Raw genomic sequence first — 21,166 nt, forward strand, 5'->3', positions numbered from 1 at the left:
AAAGCTCACATCGAATAAGTTTGGATCTGCCATCGGGTTGTATTAATTTTATAATGTGTATAATAATATTTAATAAAGTGGAATAAAATGTGAGATTAAACCACATAGAAAGGTTTGACTGTTGTGTGACTGATAGACTGCTGTTTAAAAGTCCAGTCAGACTTGTGGTTGAACGCCTCCATGTGGTGGAAAGTTGCACTAGGGATACTTTGTTAATAGCGCCACCTCACACCAGTTTTTGGAGTTGTCTTTGATTTTCCCGAAAACATCAACCTGTCACATCACTGTTTAAACCAAGATTGTAAAAAAAGAAAAGAAAAAATCAAACTCAAAAGGTAAAAACCAAACCTTTCACGCCTGTGTTTTTAATATCAAGTCCTAGAAGTATGTTTGCTTTAGATACAGCAAGTCTAAAGTTCAGCTGTTACATTGTTACTGTTTTCTCTCAGCGTGTGCAACTTCAGCTACAGGCTAGGCATGTGTGCTGTCATCTAAAACCTGTACCTGTTTCGAAAACCAGTCCGGAAAGTCTTTTTAGTCATTTCAATTATTTCTCCAACCTGTCAGGCGGGGCTGTGGCTGAGGAAGCTGGTTTATGGTTAACATGCAAACAACTCTCCAGATTTCGCTCACTTTGCATGGGCGTGAGTCATCAACTCTTTTTTTAGGTACTAGCAATATGAAAATGCCATACCTCTGTTCGTTTAATCTAATAATGCACGGTTTATCTTCGAAAATAGGAATACAGATAAAACTAGAATGAAAGTTAAATCTGGTTGATTTTAGTTGATGCTCACGTAACATGTACTTCCGGTGTCCCACTTCAACGTTAAAGTTTGTACAGTTTTTTATTCTAAATAAAACTGTACAAAACACATTGTTGGTTTGTCCTAAAAACGCGTTTTAGATGTAAATTTTGGCATCTCGTCGGATAAAATAAAATATATATATATAATCGGAAGTCTCCTGATACCTTACGTGATTCTCATGAAAATGGCATACGTGCCGCCTACTCCCTTCTCGTGTATCTGAATTCCTGCATATATGTTTCCTGACAAGTATGAAATCGGGACTTGTGTTCGTGTTTGATAATTGTGGCAGTCCACACGTCAGTAACGTGAACTAAGTCCATGAATGCGCCTGCTATGTACACAGCCGCAGGTACCGGAGGGGGAGGAAGTCATTGTTTGTTTTGTGTCAAAATTCCGAACATCACCGGGCTCTTTTCCATATAAGAATAAAAAGGGACATAGTATGATTTACCTAATAACAGTGGCAAAGCAGCAGAAACCATTTCCACGTTATCTTTTCCCTCACGCTGTCCCATCGGACAGCCAGTAATAATGTGGGTGGGACTAAAGCGTGCATCACCCACGGTTAACACTGATGAACTCTTCTCTGATACTCCGGTTGGGCTACAATGAAACATTTTTGTTACTTTGAATGACTCTTTAAGCTCTTCGCCCTGAGTGTGGAGCCGCCGTGAGCCGATCCGTGGCTCGAACTTAGCTGACAGTAAGTATTTTTTCAGGCCTATGTCGGACTTCTATTTCCACCCGCTGTGTTGTCGCAGTACTGACGAGTGCGGATTGTCCAGCTGCAAACTCGCAGGTAGAGATAAGGAATACGGCGATCCTATTAGTGCCGCGCTTAAATCTATGTTTTGTTTCCAACAGATGTCTTTATATGGGAAGTTTTTTTTTAAAAAACTACACCGAGTCTCTTTGTGGATTGTGGCTGTAGTAGGGAAACAGGGAAAGGGTGGAGACGCCAAAACTTAGCCTTCAGCTTTTCCAGCCTGGAGTCTTAAGTAGACTTTGCTGCTTATAGATGCTTTGTCTTTGGCGAAAAAATTAAAAAGTGATTTTCGTTAGTGTAGATTAGGGTGTGTGCTTAAGAAAACTCCATCAGATGTTTGTTTTATTTCTCTCTTTGTCTTTCTTTAAGACGTTTTTTTAAACACTGACTTTTTGCCCTAACGCTTTAAAAACGTGATCAGGCGGACTATTCTTAGCCACAGCACAGTTTTGGGGGAAAATGCTGATGGTAAGCAAGTGTTGACTCAGCGCTGTTGTTTCAGTCATCAAGTTGATGACTAACAATTGTCTTCTGTCACTTGGTTGCACGTTTTAGAGTCGGTCCGTAGATTTCCCATACAAATTCATTTTAAAAATCACGTATGCAAAGCACAACTTCCCCTTAATCAAGGGAAGACCATTTTTTAAATAGGTCAGCTGATGTTCAGGCTGAAGAGCTGATGAATGATGTTTAAAAGAAAAAGAAAATATGATGGGTATGCAAACAGCTTAAAAAACGGAGGGGGAAGGTTGCAGGTGAAGGATTGTCAGAGGTACACTGCTGCACCTGTACACGCACCCAGCTGTGATGTCAGATTGTACATCATCATTGCAGGGTGTGCCATCCTTATCTAGTTGAGGCCATCAGTGAAAACTGCATGGAATTAAGCTGCTATGTGAAGTGTGATTGTTTTGCTGATCGTCTCCTAACATTTCCCTTCCCTTGCCAGGTGTCATTGTTTGAGATAACCACTGGGAGTCAGCAAAGTCAGGAATCTCCTTATTTATCCCTTTATCCATAGATTTTCTTCCACTTATCCATTCAATTTCTGGAAGCTGGAGCCTATTTCAGCTGTCACAGGGCAAAAGGCAGGGTGCAGGTAGTCAGTCTGTCACAGGGCCGACACAGAGAGACAGACAGCCATTCATAGAGAAATTCACACATAACCGCAGTGACTGCATGCCTTTGGGCTGCGCGATGAAGCTGGAGTACCCATGGAGAACATACAAACTCCACACAGAAAGGCTCCAACTAGATGGTGGATTTGAACTCACCTCCTGCCTTTTCATTATCCAAACAAACACAAAATATGTTTTGAATTCAACACAGCACTGCTATCAGTGTGTTTGATAGTATTTGTAATTGCTCCAGAGTCGGTACTGCTGAGAGATAAAAGTCATCCATTGCACCCCACACATACACACAAACAAAGCCACATTGTTCTTGACACATAGCGTGTGTGTTTAAAGGATTGCGATCATTGGACTCTTGCTAATAGCTTACTTCTCAGCCAGTCACAGCATTCCAATTTGATTAGTCTCATGTTTTATAAAACACAGTGTGGGTATAGTGTAGTATTTACCGTGAAAGTAACCTGAGCAAACAGTGTAGGTAAAGTTTGACTCAGACATGCAAAATGCAGGGAAATCACGTTAAGTCAACACTTAACACTTTAGTCCTTCAAAATGTAAACAGATAACAGCAGCTAGTTGGGTTTGGTACTTAATGAGAAATATCTGTTTTGGTTTAGTTTTTATCATGTTTACCTCTGTATTGTGCGTCTTGCTTGCTTAGGGACAAGTGTGAGCAAGTCTTTCATACGAAAGTATAACACCTAAAAGTGTGTGGAAACACCAAAGATCTCACATGTGAGTGTCTTAAAAAGATCCAGCTCCATAAGTGGAAATAACCAAAAAAAGTCAAAAGTATAAATTGAAATAGCCGAAATTGAGTATGGCCTTAGTGTGGAGATTTTTTTCCACAGCAATTAAAATGTCACTTGTGATTTCTTGGGAAGCAAAGGTGGGGAAGATCCATCCTAATGGGATTAATATCTAAACCAGATTGTTGTCAAGACAAAAAAGCTTATACGAATACAACATATACGCAGTGGTGATCTATATTTAAAAAAACCTGGCTGTACAGATGACACATTTGGGATGAATACACTGTGCAAATGTGCAGATCTCTTCAACAGCAGTGCTTTTGATTCATTACATGAGCAAAAAGTGGAAAGAAATCTTGGCCACAAAGTGCTGATTATTAAGCTCATCTGTCACATTTCCTTTTGTTTTCACTCTTAGTCTCCTTATTAGTAGATGCTAGTTTACGCCCGACACAGTAATTGTGACGGGATCTTCAATTATTATTCTTCCTGAACCTGTTTTTGCTACACATGATCCTGTGTAGCTTGTAGTGGAAGTGGAAAGTCACGTTTCTGATAAAAAGAATGCAGACGCAGATCATGCTTCTTTCTTTCTTACCCTTGTTTCAAACTCTCTCTCCTTAACAGAGACAGGCTCCCTCCCTCTTTTTTCTTAAGCCTCGTTTTCCAGGAAACATTCAGCTATTCTACATTTACCAACATGCAACACAAAGGGTTTCACACACCCTTTTTTTTCACCAGTAACCTTGTCCTAAACTTCTCATATGTTTTGACATAAACGACTTGCCTAGCAGGTCGCTGCTGACAAACATTTCCAGTTTACTTTCTATTTTCATGCAAGTGATATCTAAAGCAGTCTGTTTTTACAGAAGTGATAATGGTGGTTGTCCTTGAATTCCCCCTGTTGAGCAATCATGATATGTCATCATTATTGAGCATTAGATTCACTTCAAGGTCATGATCACACTGACGGATTTTGCTAAGCATCAAACACTTAAACTGCATCTCTCGGTCTGTTTTAAAGCTGACATGTTTGTGGTTACAGGTCTGTATTATTGCCTTTATTACTACTTTTCCTACAGAAAATCTGAAGTCAGATACTCTTGCTTTAAAATCCGATTTTGCTATGATCTATATCACGAGAAAGGCCACAGTTTCACATGTCTTTGATCTCTGGACTGTTTTCTTTTGTCTTCTCACCAGGGCATTTGATCATTTGTGCAACAGAGCTATGGCCAGTCCAGAGGACGTGATCGAGCCGTTGGCAGAGAGCGCAGCTGCCCAAAGCCTTAATAGACGACGCTTCTCACACGACTGCCACGATTTGACTAAAGACGAGCTAGATGGCCTCATGTCGCGCAGTGGTGAGAAACGACGAAAATGAATTTAGTTTAAGATAGAAGCTCCCAGAAAACCATTTTTCTTGATTGCTTCAATTTTTCAAATCGCAGAAGGACGTCCTTTCATCGTGGTGCATCGTCTTTCCGAAATAGAAGATAAGGGTATACCTTATTTCATCCCTGATGTTCCTGTTAAATGCAGACTGGACAACACAGAGAAGCACACTACACGCTCAAGGGTACCTCCATAAACTTACAAAAATACCCTTTACATTTTTTTCTTTTTGGGATACTAATGAATCTTTATAGAAAGCTCTTGATGGGCCCAAAGTGAAAACACACACACTTATGCTTAATAAGTAACTCTTTACAACTGTGTAACAACAGACAATCCCATTTTCGATTTTGACTCAGGACATGCCAGGGATAAATTTGACTACTTTGCCATGACGTTAAGTCATAGTGAAGCGAAAGGAGCGATAAAATTACAAAAGAAAACTTTATTGCTACTGAGCAGGCTGTTTCAGGGTTTTACAGTGTGCTGTCACTTTGGCCATAAAGGGATCAACATGGCCAGCAGCAATGCTCAGTGGTGCTTAAATGATGCTCACTTGGTAGTACGGGGCTCAAAGTGTGACAAGAAAATACCCCCCCATTCCATTACACCACTACCACCAGCAGCCTGAACCATGGATGCAAGGCACCAGAGACAACAACCATGCCACGTTCAAAGTCATTTAAATCAAATTTCTTTCGCATTCAAAATGATTAACAGCAGAATTTCATTTGTGGTGAATTTTATTATGACTGTTGTTGAATGAGTCCTAAAGATAATATTTAAGTGATCTGAAACCAACCATATGACCATGAAACAGTCAGTCACATTTATTTCTACATAGTCATTTATATTAAAAAGCAGAAGTTCATGGGTATCTTAACAAGTACTGATCTTCATGTCACTTTATTTGTAAGTTAACTCCTGAGTTTTAGTTGGATGGCTCAGTCAGTTTGCATATACTTTCCATATTCTGGTATCCACATTCTCTGATTTTCTTTCTCCCACAGTCCAGAACGGTGAATGTAAGTAGAATTAGAAACTTGTTTCTACGTGTTTTAATCCAATCCACATGCTAAATGTCTTGCCTGATTTGCTTATATCCTCCGGAAACCCAAACTTTTTTTTTAATGCATTTTTAATCTTAGCTATTTGGGATTAGCTGATTATAAAAACTGTCTGCATGTGGAAACAGTGGGTTTATTTTACAACACAGTAAAGTATTTTCAGTGGGAGAAAGTGACTTCTTCACTGTCCAGATGAACAGAATCAACTTTTTGGGGTCATTCTTTTTTATTTTTACAAAGTGTAAAACACTTTATTGAGTAGAATGAAGTAGAACGTGCGTAAAAGCCTAAATGTAATTTCTCCATATGAGGACATAGGTTCTCAGGAGGATATGAAACAAAAAAAACATTTACGCTACTTCCTGGTTCATCTTTGATCTGCAGCACTTACAAAATGGCAATTAAAAAAGGACTTTGGGTGTCTTAACTCTTATCTTCCAAGTAAGTGATTTAGAGATAAATTCATCTGTCTATTCAAATTGTGGCTTTCTTTCTTACTGGGAACTACGTTAAAGCTGTGGCTGGCAAAACACAGTCCAGTTGCTATGAAAACAAGAGCTAATAAGAAAAATTCTATTCCATTCAAATCACTCAAATTTTTGCCATTTGGTGGTTCCCCTTTTTCACCACCACACTTGTGTTTTTGTATGATATCAATGATGTCCCTCCAGGTTAGTATTGGGACCCTGTATACATTGCATCTAACACATGGCCAGTTCCACTGGACTATAAAGAGGAAGTACAAGAACTTTCAGGAGGTGCATCGCGACCTTTACAAGCACAAGATGATGCTTCATTTACTGCCTATTGGAAGGTTGGTGTGCTGATCGATTTAACTGTGCAACTTGTCCTTTCTCTCTTAATGCAGTTGAAATCTGAGTAATTGTTTGTTTTGAGCTTTTTTTATGGCAGTTCTCTCAAGCGCAGAATGTTTTTGAATATTCAAATTTTCCTCAAAGATTTGCAAAGGAGAGGCAGCAGCTGAGAAATATGTCGGAGGAAATGCCCAGCCTACATGGGACTGAGTGGGCCAGAAGAACCTCCAGCAAAGTGGTATATAAATCAGTCTTCCACACACTGAACATATTTTGAAGCATCACATAATTTTACAAGTAGCAGCTGGTAAGTAAATTGTAAATATGTGCTCTTCTAATGCAGAAATACCTTGAGGAGTACCTGAATTGTCTACTGGAGAACACATTCTGTAAAAATGATAGCAGCATGGTAAGCATGGGTGAATAATATATACACTACATTGCAAAAGTTTTAAATCAGCCCTCTGTATATTTTGCTTCCAAGGACCCAGACCTTTTCAAGATATTCTTTAAAAATGGCTGATTTTTCATACATTTTCAGTCCTAGTACCTGACTATTTTTAGAGAAATGTCTTTTTGTTTGTTAAGACACTTAACGCATACCTATTCATCATTCAAGTACATCATTCAAGTACAAAAGATGCACCTAACCCAAGGAATGAACCAGTGTTGTCTACACTTAACAGACAACTTAACAAAGAATCGGTTTTAAATTGTGTCAGGCAGCCTGTCATAAAAACACATAATTTAACCCACTTTCATAAAATGAATCTACCAAAAATGCAAAAGATAACATAGTCTTACAAGAATGAAATGATGTTTTTGCAACAACAAAATGATTCCCACAAAGCTATTAGTCTAAAACTTGGCACGAACACAGAAAAATTCTTTCACATTTTGATTCACCATACAATACCCATCTAGAAAGCCTCTAATTGGCAACAGGTTTATGCCAATGCAGCAAAGGATACGTGGATAGAAAAACCCACAGTGGAACACTCTCAGTCATGAGTTGGACAAAATATGACCAAATATTGACTTTGAAGCTTGTTAGAATTGTACAGTACCTGATTTTCTTGATTTTTATACTGTACTCCCATGTATGTTTGGACATTTTTAAATAAATTGTTGCACCTATTTCTAATGTTTCTAGCAAAATACAAAGAAAAGGGAAGTGGCTCAAGACTTTTCATTGTACCATCTCGACATACAAAGTAAATCTCAAGTAAAATGACTGCATTTTGAGTTATATTTTGTTTTGCAGCTGGAGTTCCTCTCCATCAGTCCCCTCTCCTTTGTCTCTGATCTTGGACCCAAGGGCTTGTAAGCAAAACACTGAGCTCATGTATTTTAGTGGGTTGGGAGTGAATAAGGGTATGGCAGGTGTTCATTGCATAATATGTCTGATCTTGACTCAGGGAGGGATATATCTTGAAGAGGTCAGGGGGTCACCGAATCCTAGGCCTGAACTGTATAGGCCATCATCAGATCTGCTTCCGCTGGTCACGCCGCTGGCTGGTGGTGAAAGACTCTTTCCTGTTGTACATGAAACGAGATAGTGGCAGCATCGACTTTGTGCTGCTGTTTGATCCAGAGTTCAAAACAAAAGTGGGTCGTGCTGACACAGGCACCAAATATGGAGTGTGCTTTGAGAACTTTAATCGGTAGGTCAGCTTTGTCTTTGTGTATTATATGTACTGAGTTTTGCGTGTTTTTGCTGTGTTTGTGATGCACGTATTGCCTTTGTGCTTTTAATCCTTTTAATCAGGAATTTGATTATCAAGTGCAACGGCTATAGGCAAAGTCAATGGTGGAATTCTGAAATCAAGCATCTGGCAGAAACATGTGACTTTCTCAAAACGCAACGCTTCGAAGGATTCGCTCCACCGCGGGAGAACACGCTCACTAAATGGTCAGTTATGTAGTCTGGCTCATATTTGTAATAATTCCAATAATCTTTTAGGATTTGTCCTCAATTTACCTTTCATTATTTGAAGGTATGTGAATGGAAGTGGTTACTTCGCTGACCTGGCTGATGCTCTCGAACAAGCCAAGGAGGAGATTTTCATCACAGATTGGTGGTAGGTGTCAAAAATGTCTGGATTTGCTGATCAAAATCTTTATGTAACTATAATTTTTCAATATTTTAGTTAAACCTGGAAACGTATTCTGTGTGTGTGTGCGCGTTTTTTTTTTTTTTGTTTTTTTTTTGTTTTTTTTTTGGGGCTTTTTTCACAGGCTCAGTCCTGAAGTCTTCCTAAAGAGACCAGCAACTAACTACTACTGGCGGCTCGATGAGATCCTCAAACGCAAAGCAGTAGGGAGTCTCTCTGTCTTGTTTTTGTTGCCATCTTGTTTTTTTTTCTTCTTCTTTTTCAAAATGTATATAATTTGTAGAGTTTTTTTTAAATAACATTACTTTAAATGAACCTGTTTCTGCAGGAAATGGGAGTCAAAGTGTGTGTACTGCTGTACAAAGAGGTAGAGATGGCACTTGGCATCAATAGTGAGCACAGCAAGAGGACTCTAATGAATATGCACCCAAACATCAAGGTCTTTCACTTCTCTGCACAATGTCTTGTAGAGTAGTAGGAGAGGAGGGACACAAATAACTGTCAAAAGAGCCCTGAATGCACATTTTAACACCAGTTTTACCCACTGATCCGTCAGGTGATGCGGCATCCTGACCACGTGTCTTCTGTGGTGTTTCTGTGGGCTCACCATGAGAAGATGGTGGCCATTGACCAAACAGTAGCCTTTGTAGGGGGGCTTGACCTGGCTTTTGGGAGATGGGATGACAGCCAGCATCACCTAACTGACCTTGGTTTGACAGAGACGACCGACGGGGTAACTGAAGGCGAAACGAGGAACGATGTAGATGTAAGAATGTACTGTGAACCGTACAGACTGTAATGGATGACTCTGTTATCCAGGGCAATGGTATGGCTGGTGGCTCTAAAACATCTGAGCCAGATAAGCAAGGAGAGCAGGACCCACATGATTTGACTGGTAACACTAAACTGTGGCTTGGCAAAGATTACAATAACTTTATCAAGAGAGACTGGGTCCAGCTGGATAGACCATTTGAAGGTACTCTATCTAAATTTCTTTCAGCAGCTCATGCACACACATACACTGACAATGCCTGAACAGAGAGATGAAAGACTTGTTTTGGGTTTTTTTTGCTTCCTTTCCCCCCTCTTTTATCTTGTCAGATAACATTGATCGTACTACAGTTCCTCGCATGCCGTGGCGTGACCTGTCTGCAGCTTTTCATGGCAAAGCTGCCAGGGATGTAGCCCGCCACTTCATCCAGCGCTGGAATTTTACCAAGGTCAGACACAAAAGAAAGCTGTGTTAAACAGCAATAGTTTTAACATTGATCTTTAAATATCTATATGTATATTGTAAACATCACTTTTGCTTTACAAATGAGTCTATAGGTGTACAAGCTACAGGTTGGTTTAACATTTATACTATAAATATCCAAAGTTGTGAAACTGAAACATTGGATTGAAAATAGGTGATCTTTACTAAAACAGAGCTTAAAATAATCAGACTCCTGTATTACTGACTTGGACCTTGTATCCTGTGTGGTAATATGACTCATACAGTAAGTCCTAAAAAAAACAAAAACATCCCCAACCCTCATGTTTCCATTAGAAGTATTGCTTAAAAACCTTTAAGCAATGCTTTGGAAACATGAGTAACAGGAAAGTGACAAAACTGAAATTGATTCATTTTTTCTGTCCTCTTCAGATCTTCAAAATCAAGTACAAAGACGACTTCTACCCTTACCTACTCCCCAAGTCTCATTCCACTGCTGACTCTCTGCCATTCACTGTGCCTGGGTCCAAGAAAGCCAAAGTGCAGGTATGTATATTCACACACAGACTCAAGATGACGTCAACATCTGTGTAAATATAAAATTTTTAAAGTTCTAGTCTTTTTGCTCACAGATAGGCCCACATATGTGCTACTGTGGTCAGGGTATGTTTTAGGTGCTTTAAGATTAAACAGTTCCAGGAATTCCCTGTGGGTAACTACCCACTTCCATGGCCCTCTGAGAACTATATTTTTTTCCAATTTGCTTAAATCACCAGTAGTAACGCTAATGTGATGCGTTAGCCAGCTGGTAATTTGCAGAGCCACAACAACAGCAACATGCTGGTGGACTCTGTATCTGGAGCTGTTTGCTTGTTGTGTGTTCCAGGTTGCTGACAACAGCACAGATGTGCAAATTCATATTATGCAAATTAAATTGTGAATTTTGTGGGCTTTAAAGTAAAACAACATATCATTTTGGTCAACATGACCATTTTCTTTATATGCTGTCAATTATACAAGGAGCAAGTAATCTTAAACAGGTTAGTGGCTCTAACTCTTTCACTGTGCCTCCCACAGCTGCTGAGTATAGTTTCCAAAAGCATGAACAAATCAATCAATCATTAGTGCCCAGCATATTCTCATCTATTGCCAAGGATAGCACGCAGGAAAACATACTGGAACCACTTTGGTTGTTGTGGTCCTTTAACTTTGTTGTAATCCAAATTTAATTGATTATAATCACTTAATAAAGCCTAGACTTTTCCATTTGAGAGGAATGTGTTGTTTACACGGGCAGTGTTAAAATCCTTCTTCAATGACTCTGCTTATGTTTACATAGGTTTTTCAGATCTTTCCTGCAGTCCAAAGAGCACCTTTTTAGCCCTTTCATACATTGTCGTCAAAACACTGACAGGTTAAGATGTGAGCCTTCGTGCATATGATGTGACATTAGCATGCTAGATACATTATATAAGTATTTATTATTATATTATTATATAATAGTTTTATTCATCACTGCTTACATATTTGCTGCAGAACTGTAGCTGGTTGTAAAACTTTCCACAGTTCTGTTTCAGCAGTTCAGTCATGTGCAAAAGAAAGTGTAACCCCTTTCATTTCTAATGTTTTATGTAACAAGAGAAACCTCATCATTGCACAGTTATTTAAATGCAATCTCAGATGAACTTCAAAACATGACTTATTACCCTGTCATTATTTAGTGAACAAAAATGAAGCCAAAATGAAAAGCAGTGTGTGAAAAAGTTAGTACAATCTTACTGCTTCCATAGGAATTACGAGGGTAAGTAGCAGCCAGGTGCTGCTAATCAAGTGCACTTCATTAACTAATCATCAGTAAGTGTGAGCACCTCCAGTAGAGAAGCAAGTTGTTGCTGCCTATCAATCTGGGAAGGTTTTTAAGGTCATTTCCTTACAATCTGAAGTCCATGTTTGTACAGTGACAAAGATTATTCACAAGTGGAAAATATTAAAGATAGCCCCCAATCTTCCCAGGAGTGGATGTCCCAGCAAATTCCCTCCAGTGTCCGAGTGTGCAGACTCTACAGATTTAGCATAAACCAGACACGGCAGATCAGACCACACACCTCATACTGTCACACCTCACTGTCATGCATGGTGGTGGTGCGGTGATTATTTGGGCAGGCTAGCTTGAACCAGATAATTTTTTTTATTCTGTCTGATATGTAAAACCTTAGAACTAAAAGAGTCTGTACTTTCATTTGCACAGGACTGTAGGCTTCACACTAGAGCTTGATAGAAACTGGGTTCTCCTACACAGAAGGTCAACCTTGGATACGGGAAAACACAAAGACTTTGCCTCTAGCTGCCAGTGCTCATATGAAAGACTTTTTGTGTCACACAGCTCCAAGCTATAATGACATGGTGTAAAGAGAGCTTTCAACATCACTGTTAAGACAGCAAGAAGAATTGAAAACATGTAGAGTGCACATTAATGAAACGTTGCTGTTGGTCATATGTATACTGTATTCTTATTGAATAATTATTTAAGACCTTAATTGCTGTAAACAAGCCAAGAATGAAAGACCTCTACTGACTTTTACATGAATTTATTCTTTTGTGCTGCCAGGTCAGATCTTACAGAGGAAATCAGATGGGTATTTCTGTGCTACAACAAAGAGACACTGTTCTAGTGTTGGAAATGCAGCTATTCAGTATTTGCTGGGTTTTTTTTTTTTGTGCTATGGCAGATGGTGGAACAAAAGTAAAGCCTGTAGAACAAAACTACTTCCAACATATTTATCCTGTTTAGTAAAGCCAGAGAAAACAAATGCAATGCCAAGGACAGAGTGGGATTACAAGTGGCAGTATCTCATTTGCAACAGGCTTCATAGGATCTATGGTCCAGAGAGACACCAGCATAAGCAGCACAACTAGCAGATATCCCCTTAACAGAATAATAAAATAATAATATATTGCTAAAGATGGTGCGTTAGCAACTTTGTGAAGATGCTTGTTTTGTTAGAATAATTCAAAAACAAGATGACAATATGTTAGAACTGTATTTAATCAGTATTTTTAGCCAGTGTTACATGCTGCAGTTAAAACCGCTCAATCAGTGAGTGTCCAGTAACAGATACTTCTATTGTGGATGGTGGCCTGTAACCATAACCCTTGCTCCCCATTATGTTGTAGCTTTCCTATCAGGTTCTGTAGCTGCTTTATTCAGGTTTCAGGCTCATTGCCTCAGATTACACAATCTGTCTTCAAACTTTAAGAGGTGCCCTCCCTTTTTGTGCATCTGCTCCATTTCTTCTGTTAAGTATCCTATTAAAATTCATAGAAATGGGCGAATTTACATGTCCATGGTAATATGATATGTAAGTGTGATTGCAATGGTGAATATCCACAGTAATAGTAAAATGACACCATTGAAAAGAGATAAAATATATGCATGATTTATAAGTATATCCAGTGCTAAGTTGAATTTTTGGGGTTTTCTCAGGTGCTGCGCTCTGCTGATCGTTGGTCAACTGGAACCTGTGAGAGCTCAATCCATAACGCCTACATCGACACCATCAACAAGAGTGAACACTACATCTACATCGAGGTAATTAAGATTAACATTGTAGCACTTTACAGATAAATGTACATCTTTAAGCAGGCAGTGTGTCATCCTGTCTAAACCATATTAAGGCTCGCTGTGCCTTAATATGGTTTAGACAGCAGTGATACAGTCAGGGCTCCCATTGGGACAAAATTGTCACCGTAATCGCAAATATGTTGCCCAAGAATAGGCTCTGATTTGGAAAAAACAAATCTGTTTACCAGCATGCCTACTGTAATGACTTTTCCTGAATCTGAGTATATCCAAAGCCCACTTCCTTCATTGCCAGCTACCTGCTAGCTTTGGCCCTCACCTCATACTGAGCCACCATCTGCCTTGCCTCTGCCCTTAGAACCAGTTCTTCATCAGCTGTTCCGACCAGAAGACTGTCCATAATGGCATTGGTGATGCAATCGTGAATCGAATTCTGCGTGCCTACAGGTATGATTTGAGTGTGTTGGTTTTCTAATATTTGTCTATTGTCTTTCGGAAGGGCTGTGTACAAAATGCATTCATTAAATATGTTTTGTACCAGATTTAGCTACTAGCTAATTTCCATCTGCAGTCCCTGGGCAATTTAAGAAGCAGAAGTAGCTGAATTCTATCAGCTCAGACACACATACAACGGTTACAAGTGTTTCTTACTTGTTGGCCAGCAGCATCCCATGAAGGAGCAGTGGCCATCTTCAGCTAAGATGCTCATTTTTAACTTGTAACGATGTGTGACAGCGGCTGTCAATCATTAGTGTATGCCCTGCCCATGCCTCGCCCACTTGACACATGCCCACAACACAAAATCAGGGTCAAAAGTTTGACAAATGAAAAAAAGCAGGGGAAAAAGGCCCGAAACTGAAAAAACAAATTAATTTGTAACAGAAAATAAAATTTGAAGCTGAAAAAAATGAAACTAAAAAAAAAAGTCATTTCCATGAAAACAAATTATTTATTCAAATTATTTTTATATCAAAAAGAATTTCAACTTCAAATCACCTTTTTGAAATGAGTAAAACTTTTGACCATGATTTAGCTCCATACTTTGTAATTCAGCAGAAACTCGCTCAGGTCCTTGCATGCCATCAGATTTATCTTGTGTTTTTTTTCCATGTTGCATTGAAATGTTTAGAAAAGCTGTGGCTTTAAAACAGCAGTTTGTGAAAGAAGTTAAGACAAGACATGTAAGAACAAATGCAAATATCACTGAGCTGGTAAACTGGGGGTACACATTTGAAACAAAATGTTTAGTTCAAAGAAATAACAAAACCAAATAGAAATATACATTAGACCTCATCTTTTATCTGCAGAGTACAATGTACAGTGTTGATGTTGTGTTTTTTCAGAGAAAAGAAGAAGTACAGGGTGTATGTGGTGGTGCCTCTGCTTCCTGGATTTGAAGGAGACATCAGTACAGGAGGTGGAAATGCCATTCAAGCTATTCTGCACTTCACTTACAGGTGAGAGCCTTTTCCGCCCATTAGCACTCTGCACTCAGCCCACACATCAGCAAGCACTACAACTTATGAAAGCCACAGTAAAAACAAGACTTCTCAGCTTCGTCTGGTTTAAAGACATATTTCTGATTGAGCAGAAATGTCACTGATAGAAAATGCATAAGACATGTCAATAAAACTGGTAATGGAAGTTGGGGTAGCTACCATGCATGTAAGGTTTCTATCAATCAACTGGTCCAACTGGAATAGAGCATATCGAGTCATATTACATATTACATTGAGTGATGTTGCTTAATCAGCTTTGTCAGCATGTTGTTATTGCCAGAATGCAGCATGGCCATGTTATGGTTTCACTATCATCCATCACATTTCCAAATCTGCCTTTGATGTTATGCCCAGAAGTGTACTCTCTGTATATGCTCTAGATATTTTTGGGGTTTTTTTTTGTGAGATTCCTAAATTATTTCCCCTTATGCTGGCTGGCTTTCTTAATGTAAGGTTTTATTCTGTCATCCTAGGACCATGTGCCGAGGGGAGTTCTCCATCCTGTCAAGACTAAGCGAATGTAAGTTTTTTTTGTCACTTACCTGCTTTGTTAGACCTCGGAAATCAGCCTGACATCAGCCTTTGCTGCCTGGCTAACATGCATCTTTCCTTCCCCTTGAGTTGTTCCTTTAAATTGACTCTACTGGTCTTCACTTCACATCATCTCATGTAAATAATGTGATTCTGCTCTGGCCTGCAGTGAAGGATCAGTGGACAGAGTACATCACACTGTGCGGATTGAGGACGCATGCCCAGCTCTCCGAGTCACCTGTCACAGAGCTCATCTATGTTCACAGCAAGACCCTCATTGCTGATGACCGCTGCTATATCATTGGTGAGTCACCGCTGGGCATTCAAGGATTATAATTCTGACCTTGAGTCATCACAGAGGTTCATGACAAAATGATGATGACATAATGCTGCCTGCAGCTGATATGATTTTTTTTTGTGTTTTTGGCTTTCAGTGTAACAATAAAACTGAATCGATACATTTTATATGTAGTTTAGTAGCACCTATAACTGTAGAATACGGATATGAACGAATACAGTCATTTATATATAAAAAGATAAAAAAAAATAGGACGACTTAAAAAATGGATGAGTGCAATGACTTTTGAATTCTTTTTTCTTTCTTTCTTTCATTGTTTAGCCTTACACTCTTTAAGATTTTAGGCTTACTCCATATGAATATGCAGATTCACATGCAAGTCTTTGTGGGAGGAACAGAGGGATTGCATTTGCTTAAATGTGCTCTGGAACCCACTAGCTATTGATGACAGTTAGCTTTGTATTACCTTTTAAAAAGATTTATCTGAATTCTTAAAGGTACAGTGAAGTTGTTTTTTGAGTTTGTTGAACAGAAAAACAGAATATTATACTCAACAACATACTTATAAATATTGATTAGTGTGTAAGTACGTTTTCCAACAAACTGATGCATTCTCATAAACGTAATCCATTAAAAATACATAGAAGCGGGCACTAATCGATGGAAGTTAACCATGTTACCCCACCCTCTTGAATACAGTGATTCAGATGAACATCGCCGTCCCGCTTAATCATGTTTTATGTATGTGGGTAGAGACAGCTACATACACAGTACGCCAAAGGTGGAGGAGAAGTGAACTCATAGGTGTGGAGACAAATGTAATTTATGTCTGCACCTTTAGACTCAAGAAGGTATGAAGGGTCATGCGTTTGTTTTATCTCCTGAACTGAAGTCAGTGCTCTAACAAAAAAACACGCTTAAACAATCGTATTTAATGTCGATACTGCTGCAGTTACTTACTGTCAGCAGATCAGACATGTGATCCTCCAATATCTGGAGAGCTGATAATTAGCCAACTAAATGGCAACAACAGCTGGTTATGCTAACATTGTGCTAGCTAATGTTAGACTAGAGTGTCCTAAAGATCACTCTGATAAAGAGTCTGAATACATTTTCACACTGTATGAAAATATCCGAGGTCAAAAATGTTAGAACCACTTCAAAGAAAGTTTCACTAACAGAGGCTAACAGCGGCAAAAAAAAATTAAAAAAAAAATCAGGATGTTGTCAACAAATCACCTCCGAATCTCTGTCATTAGACAGATTTGAGCTTTAGAGACTCATGCTGACATATTGAACTCCATTTCCAAAATTTTACAGCCTCCTCCAGAGTAAATAGACGTGAATGCATTGGAGATTTCTCACTATATTCTGTACACCTTATAGGTTGTCGGCTATAGGTTCTATGTATTTTTTTCTTTTGCACTTAATACATGAAGAAAGATAAACAAAATGTTCTAAACAGTCCATGGACCTATTAGATAAAGCAGAACTAGAGAAAAAAAAAAGCAGCACTCATTTTAAATAAGGCTAAAATATAAATATATATATATATATATATATATATATATATATATATATATATATATATATATATATATATATATATATATATATATATATATTTTTTTTTTTATTATTATTATTAATTTATTTATTTATTTTTTTACATGAATCATGCTTCTGAATGGACACACTGTAAATGCTTGTACTGTCCGTTTTTGCTCCAGGATCAGCCAACATTAATGACCGTAGCATGCTGGGCTCCCGAGACAGTGAGTTGGCAGTATTTGTGGAAGATGAAGAGAGGGTCCCATCCATCATGGGAGGGGAGGAATACCAGGCAGGACCACTGACACTTGCTCTACGCAAAGAGTGCTTCAGGTCAGGGCAAAAGCCTCTTGATGACTTATTAGCAACTTATAGTCTAATGTAGTTTTGCTACAAGATACAAATGTGAGAGTGAGACCTCTAAGTATATGGGCTTCTTTTTACACACAGACAAGCAAAAATATTTGATCCTGCATGGGAAACCTGTGCAGTTTTGTCATTACTTAACCATATTTTTTTCTGTTATTTGAATATTTTTGGCCTTTTCTTTGCTATACCAGGGTTCTTGTTGGAGCTGCTTCAGACCCCAGTATAAATATTGACGATCCAATCAGTGATGAGTTCTTCTTCTTGGTTTGGAATGACACTGCTAAAACGAATGTTAACATTTATGACAAGGTGTGAATTGACCCAAAAACCTTTTTATATATATATCTAATTGTATCAATATGTATTTTCACTTCTCTCACCGCTCTTTGTTCTTCTTGGCTCTGTGGCCCTACTGTATCACAGGTGTTCAAGTGCCTGCCCTGCAACAGTGTCCATAGCATGCAAGCCCTGAGGGACTATTTAAATGTGGCTCGCCTCTGTGACACAGACCCCGAGCAGGCCAAAGAGGAACTAAAGGCTATCCGAGGAGTGCTGGTCCATTTCCCCTTAAAGTTCCTGTGTAAGGAAAACTTGCTGCCTCCACGGAACACTAAAGAAGGCATGGCTCCTGTAGGGCTGTGGACATAAGCAGCAGCTCAGCCATGTTCAGACCACTACATGACAATGCAACTGCTGCTGTACTGCAACCATCTTTCCTGTTGTCAGCACAGTAAACAGAAGGAGTTACAGCACCAGCACTTGAATGGTGAGAGGCGGAGAGAGGTGTTACCCTTATCAAATTTATTAATGATCCACTTATGATTACTTTGTCTTTTTGATTGACAATGGGCTAATGTGACTGATGTTAGCTACTGACATGCAAATTTTACAATGTCCTGTCTATATTAGGTTGTGCTGACCAATTTGTTTGTGATGTCTGCTTTATAATAGCTTCAGTGTGATCTGATCTGCATGTCTGGCGGCGGTGCAGAGCACAGATAAATGAATGTATGAGTCAGGAGAGGATTGCAAGGTTGTATTAGAAATCAAGCATCTCACATGATCTGGGAACATAGTGTACATTTATTGGTGCACGATTTTTGGGTGGGTGGGTGACTCTCTCTCTCTGTCTCTTTTCTCTCACTCTCTCACTCTGAGGCTTCACCTCTCACTGCAGTGCCAGAAAATCTGTCAGAACATTTGTGGTTGTTATGGTGACGGATATAAAGAGATGACTGGATTGTAGCTGAAATAAAGACTGGATAGGGCAGAATAGGGAGAGTGCTGATAAGAGGTACAACTTACTAAATCAGGATGGTGCACTGGGAAAAAGGAAGCTAATATTCTGCTAGGGCTGCTGACCATTTCTGGATATATGATCAGGTGGGGAAACTGTGAGAGCGGAAAGAAAAGCAGAACAAGATAATTAAAGGGTGTTAGGTTGATTTCCTGCTAATTGTTGCATTTTTTTAAGTCTCCATGACACCTTAGTGAATTTTTCCCACCATACTGTCGACAGTCCAGAACAGAACATTCCACTGCCCACTTGAGACCACTGAATATCTCAGCTATTTTTATGTTGGGTCCAGCATCTTTCATGTGTACCGTATGTTACATTTGCTCACAGACATAGCCGTTTGTTTAGGTCCACTATTTTTAGCCATAACGCTGACTTGAGTTGTGACGTGATGTCGTTTTCACGTTCTCACTGATTGCCATTTTGGGGCATCACGGGGCTGTTTTTTTTGAAATGTCATTCCCTTGAGCTGTGACCAAGCCGTGACTGCTGTTGGGAAGTCTTTAAATGTCTTCTACTGGATACATTTGTAGCATTGCTGGTGAAAATAGACAGGAAACCTTTACCTCTTTTGTGTCATTGCATTGACTGAGATATCATGTAATAATACAGCGGGTAAGGTACAGTATGTGCCTTAGAAAAACAGGAATTGGATTCTAAGGGTTGATGGAAAATCAAAGCGAGGGGGAATGTACATTTTTCTGCAACTGTAGATTGTGCATTCGGGCAAAACTGTAACTCATTTTTCAATATCTGAAGCACTAGGCCAGGTTTTATTACATGCACTTTCATCACAAGTTTTTTACAGCAACAAACAGCAGAAGAGGATAAAGGCCAGTCTGTAAAACTTGTAAATGGGACTCTGTTTTATATTCCTAGCCTTGTGCTAGTGTTATGACTACTGTGTGTGTGTGTGTGTGTGTGTGTGTGTTCTGGAAGGGGGTTGAGCCTTTGCACATGTTTCTTTTAAAGAGACCAGATAAAAGATGACCCAGAACAATGCAATGACAGTAAATCACAGTTAAGTGAATAATCCAGACTGTTGTATGAGCTTCTGACACACACCTATGAGTGAAAAACATTACCTTGGCGGTTCCATTGCAAAGCTGTCTGTGAATGGGACAGGTGCCCCATGCGACCAAGTCTACATGAAGTGTCTCACAGGATTGTTGTTCAGTTAAAGCATCTGTGTTTAGAAATATGGATGCTTACCTATGTAAGATATTAAAAGACACTATAAGCCCTTCCATATATATATTTTCTACCCTCTTTCTTGCAGCCCAAAGTGGTTGTCTTAACTGGTGTTCCTTTTAAGTTCTGCAGAAATGCCTGTAATATACCGAAAAGTGACCTTATACGGTTTCTCTCATGAATTTTATTTTTAATAGACCAATAATCAGCATTCCCAAACCACTTTTATGAATTTATTACTCATTGAAATGTGTTTGTATTCATTCCTGAGAGTCACTGTGTGAAACCTTGTCTCTGTAGATCAATGTCATTACCTTATAATTACTAATGTATAGGGTTACTAACACTCAGGGGTAGAGAGCGATGACCAATATTCTTAGTCTTGTTAGTGCAATTATGAGCAACTTGTATTTTATTCTGTTTTTTTTTAACATGAACTTGTTTTTTATATCCGAATATCTACTCTGTTTGAAAAATTTACTTTTTTCAGCCTTCTCTTGTATTACTTTTGTAAACATTAGTGCTTTCTTTTTAAAAAGAAAAGACTGCATTCAAACTGGATTTAATATATTTAAAAAATAAAACTTTCAAATGTGTATCAGCATGCATTTCTATTCTGTATAAAATCTTAACGCAACTAAAATGACTGTCTAGACGTGTCTATCACATGGCAAGAGAAACAGAAAAGGGGAAATGTTAATTGTTTATATCTAAACTACTTTTGTCACCATGGAAGCAATATCCTTTGTTAGCTGGATATCCTTTAAGCAAATAGTTACTCTA

At 38.8% G+C, this 21,166-nt stretch overlaps 1 protein-coding gene across 5 annotated transcripts; it reads left to right on the forward strand.

The window, feature by feature from the left end:
* Positions 1–266: 266 nt before the first annotated feature.
* Positions 267–20,979, forward strand: pld2 (phospholipase D2). 5 transcript variants are annotated; one of them, XM_086308417.1, is made up of 25 exons: positions 267–335; positions 4,667–4,827; positions 4,915–5,042; positions 5,869–5,883; positions 6,597–6,739; positions 6,885–6,978; positions 7,084–7,149; positions 8,005–8,063; positions 8,159–8,404; positions 8,509–8,652; positions 8,738–8,821; positions 8,979–9,057; positions 9,183–9,293; positions 9,411–9,587; positions 9,674–9,830; positions 9,956–10,074; positions 10,500–10,613; positions 13,552–13,656; positions 14,006–14,094; positions 14,991–15,104; positions 15,620–15,666; positions 15,847–15,981; positions 17,706–17,859; positions 18,087–18,204; positions 18,319–20,979. In XM_086308417.1, exons 2-25 carry the CDS (start codon positions 4,695–4,697, stop codon positions 18,541–18,543), a joined length of 2,856 nt encoding a protein of 951 aa, XP_086164543.1. In that variant the 5' UTR covers positions 267–335; positions 4,667–4,694; the 3' UTR covers positions 18,544–20,979. The 5 variants fall into 5 exon arrangements, with proteins under 5 accessions (XP_086164543.1, XP_086164544.1, XP_086164542.1 ...); XM_086308418.1 differs by lacking the exon at positions 267–335 and adding an exon at positions 490–668; XM_086308416.1 differs by lacking the exon at positions 267–335 and adding an exon at positions 1,360–1,515.
* The last annotated feature ends 187 nt before the right edge of the window (positions 20,980–21,166 follow it).

This window comes from Aulonocara sp. 'chitande type north' Nkhata Bay, linkage group LG10, assembly GCF_057382095.1.
Source record: "Aulonocara sp. 'chitande type north' Nkhata Bay isolate Kocher_YH1m ecotype deep benthic linkage group LG10, A_spYH_male_GT1.1, whole genome shotgun sequence".
NCBI lineage: Eukaryota > Metazoa > Chordata > Actinopteri > Cichliformes > Cichlidae > Aulonocara > Aulonocara sp. 'chitande type north' Nkhata Bay.

What these genes read in the sequence shown, in the direction of transcription:
- pld2 (XM_086308417.1), top strand. Translation starts at nt 4,695, where the DNA reads ATGGCCAGTCCAGAGGACGTGATCGAGCCGTTGGCAGAGAGCGCAGCT. An exon ending in AGCGCTGGAATTTTACCAAG is followed by an intron (nt 10,075 to 10,499) that starts GTCAGACACAAA and finishes TGTCCTCTTCAG; the next exon opens with ATCTTCAAAATCAAGTACAA. An exon ending in AACACTACATCTACATCGAG is followed by an intron (nt 13,657 to 14,005) that starts GTAATTAAGATT and finishes CTCTGCCCTTAG; the next exon opens with AACCAGTTCTTCATCAGCTG.